Consider the following 11,670-nt stretch of genomic DNA (forward strand, 5'->3'; position numbering starts at 1 on the left):
GCATTAGTTATGAATATGTAAAAAATAAGTTTTTGTTTAGAAAAGTCAGGGATATGTCACAAAATGGTTCTTTTCTTCTTCTTCTGTTCACACCACTTTTTGAGATTAGTGTACTGGAAATGTTGAAAAGAATAAAGTTGTAGTTCAAACTCAAGGATATTCTTTCTTCAGAATTTGCAGCAAATTCAAATTTGCAAAACCTTAAAACAACTTAACTATAAAGGCTTCTTCATGTGCCCACATTGGCTCACAGCAGCGATCCACTCGGCCGTGCACCCCCTACGCACCACTTGACATTCACACAGCACAAATTGTTGCTACGCACAGAATTCTGTGAAGATCATCTCTCAGGTAGTCACATGCTGCGATGACGTACTCTGCTTTCCCCTTGGCTCCACATACCACAGTCACAGGCATCTTCTTGATTGATTTTCAAACATATCGTCTCATCACCAAGGTCCATTTGTTCTAGCACACACAGTTCCACGGTCGCTATTCTTGTTGCTTTGGAAAGTTAACATGAAAATGGCCATAAATACAGAGGAAACTAGATCATGTGGCGTCCTAGTCCTCATGTTGTGCAATAGCAGCCCTGACTTGGAGGAGAACTGCAGCACATTTTTGGAAACACTGAGCATTCGTTGCACTCGAGTATAAAGGCAAAATGCATGCATTATAGCCACTGTGACATCAGCACAGTCATTGCTCGTCCGAGTACAAAAACAAAAACACATTATTGATATTATAAAGTATAAGCAATAATTGAGTTACTTTAAATTGCAATAACACAGAAAAATGGGTTTTCACAATTGCATAGGTACGGACTGATTATTTTATTGTTGAGCATAATTTATGAAGACTTCCATTTGATTTTTTTTTTTGTTTTTTTTTTGTGGTTACAGGCAAAATTGAGGGAGATTAATCTATCAGCTGTGAGGTTTATGGAGGAGCTTGGTGAGGATCGGTTCGGCAAGGTTTACAAAGGGCATCTTTATGGCACTGCATCTGGTGATCAGACCTATGTGGTGGCCATCAAGACACTGAAGGACAAGGTTGATCCCAAACTCACTGAGGAATTTCGCCATGAAGCCATGCTCCGCTCTAACCTTCAGCATCAAAATGTTGTCTGTCTTCTGGGCGCCATAACCAAAGAGCAGCCACAAAGCCTTATATTCATTTATTCAAGCATTGGCGATCTGCATGAATACCTTGTGATGCACTCTCCCAACTCAGATGTTGGCAGCTCAGATGATGACAGGACAGTAAAATCCACATTGGAACAGGTTGAATTCCTGCATCTCATTACCCAAATTGCTGCCGGAATGGAGTACCTTTCTAGTCACCAGGTTGTCCATAAAGATCTTGCAGCCCGGAACATTCTGGTTTTCGACAAGCTAAGCATCAAGATCATGGATCTTGGCCTCTTCAGAGATGTCTACTCATCTGATTACTACAATTTGATGGGAACAAGCCCTTTCCCTATTAGATGGATGTCCCCCGAGGCTCTAATGTATGGGAAGTTCTCCACAGATTCTGACATCTGGTCATACGGAGTTTTGCTTTGGGAGACCTTTAGTTATGGTTTACAGCCTTATTGTGGCTACTCCAACCATGACGTGATCGAGATGGTGCGCAGCCGCCAGGTATTGCAGTGTCCTGATGACTGCCCTGTTTGGATATACACCCTTATGCTGGAGTGTTGGAATGAATTCCAAGCAAGACGGCCACGCTTCAAGGACATCCACACACGTCTGCGCTCTTGGGAAACTCTTTCAAATTATAATAACTCTGGTCAAACGTCTGGCACCAGCAACACTACCCAGACAAGTTCTCTCAGTACCAGCCCTGTTAGTAATATTAGCATGAACACAGTGAATGTATCACGCTACACTAGCCCCAAAAAGCCCTCACCCTTTCATCCACCCCAGTTGATGCCAATGAAGAGTCAAATCCATCGGCCAATAGTCCCCCCACAGCTCTACATTCCTGTAAATGGCTATCACCCTATGCCAGCCTACCAGTACATGCAGAATTTTTACCCCATGCAAATACCAATGCCAATGCCCCACCAGCAAGTCCACCACACAACACAGATGACTGCAAAAGCTAATTCTCACCACAGTGGCAGTGGGTCCACATCAACAGGCTATGTCACCACCGTTCCTTCCAACAATTCTATGGCAGAGCAAGGAGCCTTACTCAGTGAAGACTCCAAGACCAACCATGAGGACTTGGTTGACACGGCATCCCAAATCGAGCTAGAACAAAATGAGAACTTGCCAGTGCCGGAAACAGAATTACTGGGTCATGATGTCCAACAGACTGATGAGCTGGTGATTGAATTGTCCAACACATAGATGGCCTTCCGTGTGAAATATTGTGTTTGCATTTCAATGAGCAGCATGAAGTGAAACGAGCAAATTTGCAGTGATAGTGACTCAATGTTTAACAACACTTTCTCACGAAGTGAAAGGAGCAAATTTGCAGTGACAGTGACTGAATGTTTAACAAGACTTTCTCACTTGATCAAGTGTGACTCACGTTTGTGCTTCCCATCTCACTTTTTAAATAAGCATATCTAATCGTGCTTGTGTTCCTATTCAGATGTCGTTCCAATGTTGCTGTGCAACATACAGAATTACAGTTTTTACCCTGTAGTACTTTGTCTGTGAAGGTTTTACATAGGTCATGTATTATTTGATGGACAAACATTAGCTTCTGCTTTGGTCTCCTTTTTTTTTTTTACAAGCCGAGCGAAAGACAAAAGAACGTAGCATATTTCTGCATTCCTTTGTGTCTGGTGATGATGATTTTATTTAATCTTTTATTTGTCTTTCAGCTTGTCCCGTTAGGGGTAGCCACGGCGTATCATCTATTTCCCTCTGAGGCCATCTCATGCATCCTCCTCTCTAACACCCACTGTTCTCATGTCCTCCCTCACAACATCCATCAACCTTTTCTTTGGTCTTCCTCTCGCTTTTTTGCCTGGCAGCTCCATCCTCAGCACCCTTCTACCAATATACTCACTCTCTCGCTCATTTGTAATTTATATTCTTCAGTTTGAACATTATTTTTGTTTATATATAATTTTTTATTGAACATTGTTATAGCTGGTGCTGATTAAATGTCCCCTCTTCCAGATGTATGACTTTTATACACTTTTTAACTTACTGTAATATTGTGTACATTCAACTACAGAATGTTCAATAAATTCTTCTTCAATAATTAGTTTATTAAACTTTATCATAGCAGAGAATCTGACACAATAAGTTATATTTCACACTAAGGTTTTTCAAAAAATGTCTGGAAATGTGACCCTTTTATCTCTTCATGGACACACACTGTGCCCCCAGCAGGAGTTGATTCGCACAATCTGACAATTGTATTTGTGTTTTTTTTTTTCAATTCACTGACTCACTGAGCAATGAAGGTGTACCACAAATGTGGTGATGCCGATATAATGGCAATGTCCAAATGATGCAGAGTCCTCAAACAATTTAGAACAATTTAAAACTGACCAATAGTGTGATGATCTGGTACAGTGATAATTGTGTAAATTGAGCAGAGTTCTGAAGCACATGAGGCGCTAGTAGTAATCAACAAAATATGTTATGTACTGCCCCGCAGCATGCTTGTGCTCGCTCTCTCCCCCTTCCTCTCTCTCCTCCAGCACCTGTCTCAATCAGCGATCGTCAGCACCGTCGCTATTTAAGCATGCCTGTTCCCCGAGTTCGATGGCAAAGCATACCAGATCCTCACAGTGATACCAAGACCACGTCACTCGTAAGTCTCATTCCCCTGGAAATACTCCTGTTTCCTTTGCTCTTAGTCCTATCCTGTGTTCATTTCACTGACCCACATCATTTCTGCCACCAAGCCAACCACTTGATTCAGTACTCAATCTGCCAAGTATCCATGATGGCGCCTGCCAACACATCCAGGGTTACCTCCGTTAACTTTCAATCAATAAACTGTTCACCATCTCCCATGTGCCTCTGCCTTCATTTGGGTACAGCTCCTCTCTGTTTATGACAGAATACTTTGGCCACCATTGACCCACCAACCCCAGAGGCAACACGACGACGACAACTCACCGCCCACAGAGCCCCTATCAATAAGCAAGAACGGACCCTCCGGGAGCTCGTAGAATCATTCCATTCCCTTAGGCAACAGGCATCTATTCTTTTTTCCCAATCGGAACACATCTCAACTCCGCTCTGCACTCCACCTGAGCCCGTAGTCTCCAAGCCCCACCTTTCTCCAGGGACCTTGGGTTATGTAGACAGTTTTTGTTAAAATGTTCGCTCGTATTTGACCTTGAACCATACAGTTATGCTGTCGAACGTTCCAAAGTAGCATTTGTCACGAACCTCTTCCGTGGCAAGACGGCACAATCGTCAATGGCCACTATTGTCTTCATTGATTCCGGTGCCAATGACAGTTTCATTCATGATGGATTAATACACAAATTCCAAATCCTGCTCCAACCACTCCCATCTCCAAAAATCATTACAGCCCTGGATGACTGACTAATCTCCTTTGTCACCCACCAAACAGTGCCTATCACACTCCGCATCGCTGGAAATCACTGTGTAACCTTATCTCTCTTTGCCATTCCTTCCCCTAAAATGGGTCCAGGTACACAACCCCATCATTGACGGGACACATTGGTCTATCACCAAATGGAGTCCTCATTGCCATTCTCACTGTCTCCGATCAGCCGTTAAACCCACTAGAGACCCACCACATTCTGGTGCCCCTGTGGACCTCTCACAAGTCCCGCCTGAATATCATGACCTCTCACCAGTATTCAGCAAGAACGTAGCAGTCTCCTCCTGTGAGGAGTTTGAATGTTCTCCCCGTGCCTGTGTGGGTTTTTTTCCAGGCACTCCGGTTTCCTCCCACATCCTAAAAACATGTATTGATTTGAGACTCTAAATTGACCTTAGGTGTGAGTGTGAGTGCGACTGTTGTTTGTCTCTCTGTGCCCTGTGATTGGCTGGCAACCAGTTCAGGGTGAACCCTGCCTCCTGCCTGTTGACAGGTGGGATAGGCTCCAGCACTCCCACAACCCTTGTGAGGATAAGCGACAAAGAAAATGGATGGATGGATTTCTCCCGTGACCCCTGGAAAAATAAGTGATTCAGAAAATGCATAGACGAATGGATGGATGGATGTTTGGATTTCAAGTACAATTATCCCGTGCCTGATGGACTCAAAGTGCAATGACACACTAATTGTGCTCAAGCTACCTACATGATTGTTTAAGTACAGCGGTAGGGAGATTAGCCAAAAACTGTACTCAAGTACAAGTACTGTTACTTTAGACTAAAATGACTCAACTCAAAGTAAAAATTAATCCCTTCCAAATAATTATTTGAATAAGTCCAACTATTCACAGACAAAAAAAAATACAGATAAGCACTGAAAGAGTGGTAACTTCTGATTTGATTGTTTTTTGGAATTGCCATGATTGTCAGATAGATAAAATTATAAAATAGGAATATACAAATTAAAATATTTCTCATGAATGTCACCTTAAAACAATATTTTTAATAAACAAACATTCAACTAGGCGAAATGGTCTTCTTACTGTAACTAACCATTCTTTGTTTTCAAGTGAAATAGGCTCATTGGGCAGACATGATCAATTACTATTTCCATTTCTGTTTTCTGTACTGCTTGTCTTCACAAGGGTCATGGAGGGCTGGATCCTATTGTGACTATATTCAGGCAAGGGGCAGTGTACACTCTGAACTGGTCGCCACCCAATCGCAAACAAACAACCATTCAGACTCACATTCACAGCTATGGGCAATTTAGAGTTTTTCAATTATGTAACCTACCATGCATATTTTGGGGATGTGTGAGGAAACCTGAGTGCCCCAAAATAAGGCAGGCACAATGAAAGCATGCAAATTCTATGCAGGCGAGGCTGGATTCAAACCCCTGTCCTAAGAACTGTGATGCAGATGTTTTAGGTAGTCAGCCGCCACCCCCTAATTGTAATAGGCATGTAATATGTATGTGTAATGTGATTAGTAATATTGAACCTCAACAGGGCAGCAGAGTGGATCGACTGGTGAGACCATCTCCCTCACATTTCAGAGGACCAGGGTTCAAATCCCAGGCCTGCCTGCATGGAGTTTGCATCTTCTTCCCATGCCTTCGTGGGTTTTCTCCGGGCACTCCAATTTCCTCCCACATCCCAAAAACTTGCATTAATTGGATACTCTAAATTGCTCTCGCAGTTGTGATTGTGAATGCGAATGGTTGTATATGTTTATGTACCCTGTAATTGGCTGGCAACTAGTTTAGGGTGTACCCCACCTCCTGCCCAAAGATAGCTGGGATAGGCTCCAGCACTCCCTCAACCTTTGTGAGGATAAGCGACAAAGAAAATGGATGGATGGATGGATGGATGGATGGATGGATGGATGGATGGATGGATGGATGGATGGATGGATGGATGGATGGATCGATGGATGGATGGATCGATGGATGGATGGATTTCTCCAGTGACCCCTGTAAAAATAAGTGATTCAGAAAATGCATGAACGATGGATGGATGGATGTTTGGATTTCAAGTAGAATTATCCCGTCGTGCCTGATGGACCCAAAGTGCAATGACACACGAATTGTGCTCAAGCTACCTACATGCCTGTTTAAGTACAGCGAAGGAGATTAGCCAAAAACTGTACTCAAGTCCAAGTACTGTTACTTTGTGACGATAGCCAGCCAATGGATGGATATATGAACCCCAACACTTAGATTCACCTGCAGTTATTAACATGTATCTGTTTCATTACTCAGAAACAACATGAATGGATTGCTTTTTTTTTCTCCTCCATTTGAATGTGTACATCCTTTCAACAGCGTGAAACTGGGATCACAAACTGGTCGTACAAACCAGTTTGCATTCAAGATCTGTGATTGATCGGCTGGGTTTTAGAGAATTACATTCTGCAAACCCAGACTGAAACAGTCTCTTGAACGTTAGATTTATGATTGACTACCACTGTGCTGTGAGGAGGTCAATTAACATTATTACATTACAGTATTAACATCGACGTGTAAAACAAGTAGCCAGTATAAATTCAATTTTAATCAACATGATCTTAAATGTTTACAAAATAATGTCAATACATTTATAAAACATATATACGATCTCTTGCCTTGTTTTGTGTGTGTGTCCCTCTTTGAGACTGCATTGTGGAGAAGTAAACGATGGAATTCTTAATTAATAAAAGAACAGGGACTCCAGTGTTTAAACAGCTCTCGTGATTATTCAGCCATCCATTTCTAAATCCCCCCGAATGCGGGGGTTGGGGGGGGGAAATGAAGTACTCCTCACGAGTTATACAACAGTGACCTCTACCGACCACTAAATGAAGAATCTCAAAAATTCGAAATCCTATCAGTACTGTGTACGAGTCCCTGCAGCTCAGCGGTAAGAGCACTGGTTTGGTAAACCAGGGGTTGTGGGTTCGTATCCCACTGGGGCCTCCACTCCCTGAGAAGGGTTGCGTCAGGAAGGGCATCCGGCGTAAAAATTGTGCCAAACATATATATGCGTTCATCTGAGATGACACGCTGTGGTGACCCCGAAAGGGACAAGCCGAAAGAAACTTACTTTTTTATCAGTACTGTGTACAGTTCTTAAACAGCAATTTTGTTTGAATTCCAGAAGATGGAATGCTTATAATGCTTAAAAAGTACAATATTTAAATATTAATGAATTGGAATTCTTAATATATTGGACTAGTATTGTTATATGTCAAGGAGAATGTGTAAGTCACACCTTACATACAATGAAAGCTACAACGCCAGTTAGGTGTAATACATTGTAGTTCTGTTTTATCAATTTAATATTTACTACGTCTTTAATCTGTGTACATGATTCATGCTATCAGGAAACATCTTTACATAGTAAATACTGCTCTTTTTTCAAATTGATTTTTCTTTACTATGAAAATTTTTATGGTTGTAGATTTTTGTTGGTTTGAAAAAGAGTTACTGTGTGTAATAGAGGAGGTAAACATAAGGAGGAGTAAAACAGTAAGGAGGAGACTACATTTTGACACGATTATTAACTTTACTGCAATATCAACTATAGCATGTTAAGGCCATTTTTTTCCATGCAGGACTATCAGATGGCGGAGCGAGAATGAATAAGGTAGTCAACCGAGTCTATACATTTTATAACATTTATTAATATACATGTGAACCAGGGTAGCACGGGGATGCAACTGGTGAGAGCATTCCCTTCACAGTTCTGAGGACCCGAGCTCAAATCCTAGCTACGGCTGTGTGGAATTTTTTGCATGTTCTCCCAGTGCCTGTGTGGGATTTCCCCGACACTCAGGTTTCCTCTCACATCCACAAAACATGCATTAACTTGAGACTCTAAAATGCCCTCAGGTGTGATTGTGAGTACAAATCGTTGTTTGTTTCTATGTCCCCTCCGATTGGCTGGCAACCAGTTCAGGGTGCACCCCGCCTCCTGCCCAAATATAGTTGGGATAGGCTCCGGCACTCCCGTGACCCTTGTGAGGATAATCGGCTCAAAAAATGAATGGCTGGATGGATGGACATGTGAACCAATGGAATGTCAATTGAAGACTAACTACTGTATTGTAATTGAATGTTAAACTATGGAAACACTTTCAGGTTTATGGCACTCTTGAGGCACTTAATTACAAAATGTATGTAACAGTAATCCATAACAATACTGGAAGAAAATGTGGAGTTATTAAGATCTGCTTTTGGAAATTAAGATAATTATGGCTTAAGTTACTTTTTTAAAAATAGCTGCAGAACATGCTATTTTTTTCACATGTAACTTCCTGCTTCTAAAGCTGACTCTTCTGCTCTCATCTGTAGTCTCAAACATGACATCCATCCATTTATCTTCCATTTTTTTCAGCCTGTTCAGCTGTTAAATCATGAAGGAAGGTGGATCTCTGTCCTTTTTATGATGGTACTGTTTAACTGCATCACATTGGAGCTTTTGAGCTGCCACTGTGGCTTTTGGTTTTATAATGGATATTTATTGAGAATCCGAGTCAATCAGTCGAACAGAAAGATTTTAGAGGGGGGTGTGAAAATAACTAATATGCTTCCATAAGAACTAAATGTAAACAAGATGAGAAATGTAAATCATTATATATCTAAAACAATGGCATTATATATGAATGGTGTATGGGGCAGTAGTGGTACACTCTGTGAGGGAAGTACAGGACAGGTTCACCCTGAACTGGTCGCCAGCTAATAGCAGGGAACATATAATACACACTTGCCTCTTCTACTTTTCCTTCTCGCTCATTTTCTTCATTCATACACTTCTCAAAGTATTCTTTCCATCTATTCAGCACACTACTGGCACCAGTCAACACATTTTCATCTCGATCCTTAATCACCCTTACCTGCTACACATCCTTCCCATCTCTATCCCTCAGTCTGGCTAACCTGGAGAGATCCTTTTCTCCAACCTAGTGTACATGTTGTCATATGACTCTTGTTTAGCCTTCGCCACCAATACCTTTGCCCTACGTCGCATTTCAATGTATTCCTTTCGCCTCTCCTCAGTCCTCAGTCCTCTCACTTTCCCACTTCTTCGCTAATCTCTTTCCATGTATGCCTTCCTGTATTTTGGGGTTCCACTACCAGGTCTCCTTCTCCCCTTTCCTACCAGACGACACACCAAGTACTCACCTGCCTGTCTCTCTGATCACCTTGGCTGTCATAGTCCAGTCCCCCGGAGCTCCTCCTGTCCATCCTGGCAATGATTAGCAAGGGGGAAGTTCGAAAGGCACTACAAAGGATGAAAAATAGAAAGGCAGTTGTTCTGGATGACATACTGGTGGAGGTATGGAAGCAATTTGGAGAGGTGGCTGTGGAGTTTTTGACCAACTTATTCAACAGTACTAGCAGGAGAGAAGATGCATGAAGAGTGGAGGAAAAGTGTGCTAGTTCCCATTTTTAAGAACAAAAGGGACTTGCAGAGCTGTGGCAACTATAGAGGAATAAAGTTGATGAGCCACACAACGAAGTTATGGGAAAGAGTAGCGGAGGCTAGACTCACTCAGAAGTATCTGCGAGCAACTGTGCCCAGATACAGTGAAAAAAAATAAGTATTTGAACACCCTGCTATAATGCAAGTTCTCCCACTTAGAAATCATGGAGGGGTCTGAAATTTTCATCGTAGGTCTACTGTGAGAGAGATAATCTAAAATGAAAATCCAGAAATGACAATATATGATTTTTTTTTAACAATTTATTTGTCTGTGTACATATAATGGAACAGGTAGCGTAGTGGACGACTAGATATCACATTCTGGGAACGTGGATCCAAATCTAATAAGCTATTCTTTTTTTTTTCCTTCCAGAAAATGCTACCTGAGGGGTATGAACATTTAGTCTGCACATATCAAAACATTGCTGATGACAATTTAGGGCCCATCTCTTGAGCTTTTGTATTTGTTCATAAAGTTGCCTAAAAGCACATGATTACCTGAAAGAAGAGGTGGTCCTAACTTTTGAACCAGCTCAGGTCCTGTTTGGAGGCCCTGTTTTGAAACGAACGCTCAAAATCATTTGATAATAAACATCTTGTATTGTGAAAACTGCATTCTGGCGATAATTGTGGTGGTGGTGGTGATGACGATGATAATGAAATGAGATCTACAGTATTTAAACTAGCAGTGCATGCAGTGTGTATATTACGTGGTGTGGTTGTAGTCTAGATTCCATTAACCTCAAAGACATCACTCATGCACTGTGCATATGTTGTAAGTATGGCCAATTAATTTACATGATTGCATGATTACAAAAGATGTGGCCTATGAGATCTAGGAAAATGTAAAAATTATTTGTGTTGGAATTTGATTAAACGGTTAAAAGTACATTTCAGAGTGTTATAAGGAAACAGTACAATGATTAAGCAGAATTTGTTATGGGCTGATACATTCATGATATGAAAGACAACAAAGAGTGCATTATTAGGTTTTGTGCTGTGAGTGATTCTAGCCTATTATCCAGCGATTTTTGTTCTTAAAGTAATTGCAGTAGCAGCAGTGTACCTTTCATGACAGAAACACATCAAAGTGCATTTTGGGGTTTACACTGATTATAATCATTCTAAACGCAATGATGCACTTTGATGTTTTTACTCTCATGAAAGGTGCTATTCTACTGCTGCCACTACTATTACGAATAATAATCATAATAAAATTTGCCAGAAAATATATTTATTTTAGGGGTTAGCTACTATTACTATACTATTACTATAAAATAAGCCAAATATATATATATATATATATATATATATATATATATATATATATATATATATATATATATATATGTATGTATTCTGGCGAATTTTATTATTAGTATTAGCAGTAGTAATAGTAGCAGCAGCAGTGGTAGTATAGAACCTTGCATGACAGCAAACACAACTCAAAGTGCAGCAGCATTAATGCGTTTAGGGCTGTGATAATCATATTATCCATCGTTTTGGAATAGCGCGAATAATCAATATGATTTTCTTTCAGCCACCGAAGGAGGCGCACTCGAGGTAAAAGCGAAGGACCAATCAAATGGCTTGGGGGCGCGGTTTTCCCCCTGATCATCCGAGGAAAAGAAAACTCGCCTCCCGTGAGGGCATTG

At 41.1% G+C, this 11,670-nt stretch overlaps 1 protein-coding gene across 9 annotated transcripts in view; it reads left to right on the forward strand.

Annotated features, from left to right (window-relative positions):
* Nucleotides 1-2,982, forward strand: part of ror2 (receptor tyrosine kinase-like orphan receptor 2) — a 70,159-nt gene extending 67,177 nt beyond the window's left edge. For all 9 annotated transcript variants that reach the window (XM_061801901.1, XM_061801899.1, XM_061801902.1 and 6 more), the window contains one exon: nucleotides 903-2,982. In XM_061801901.1, coding sequence (XP_061657885.1) covers nucleotides 903-2,357 — 1,455 coding nt within the window. In that variant the 3' untranslated portion in view covers nucleotides 2,358-2,982. The remainder of the gene's footprint in view (nucleotides 1-902) is intronic.
* The last annotated feature ends 8,688 nt before the right edge of the window (nucleotides 2,983-11,670 follow it).

This window comes from Syngnathoides biaculeatus, chromosome 17, assembly GCF_019802595.1.
Source record: "Syngnathoides biaculeatus isolate LvHL_M chromosome 17, ASM1980259v1, whole genome shotgun sequence".
Taxonomy (NCBI): Eukaryota; Metazoa; Chordata; class Actinopteri; order Syngnathiformes; family Syngnathidae; genus Syngnathoides; species Syngnathoides biaculeatus.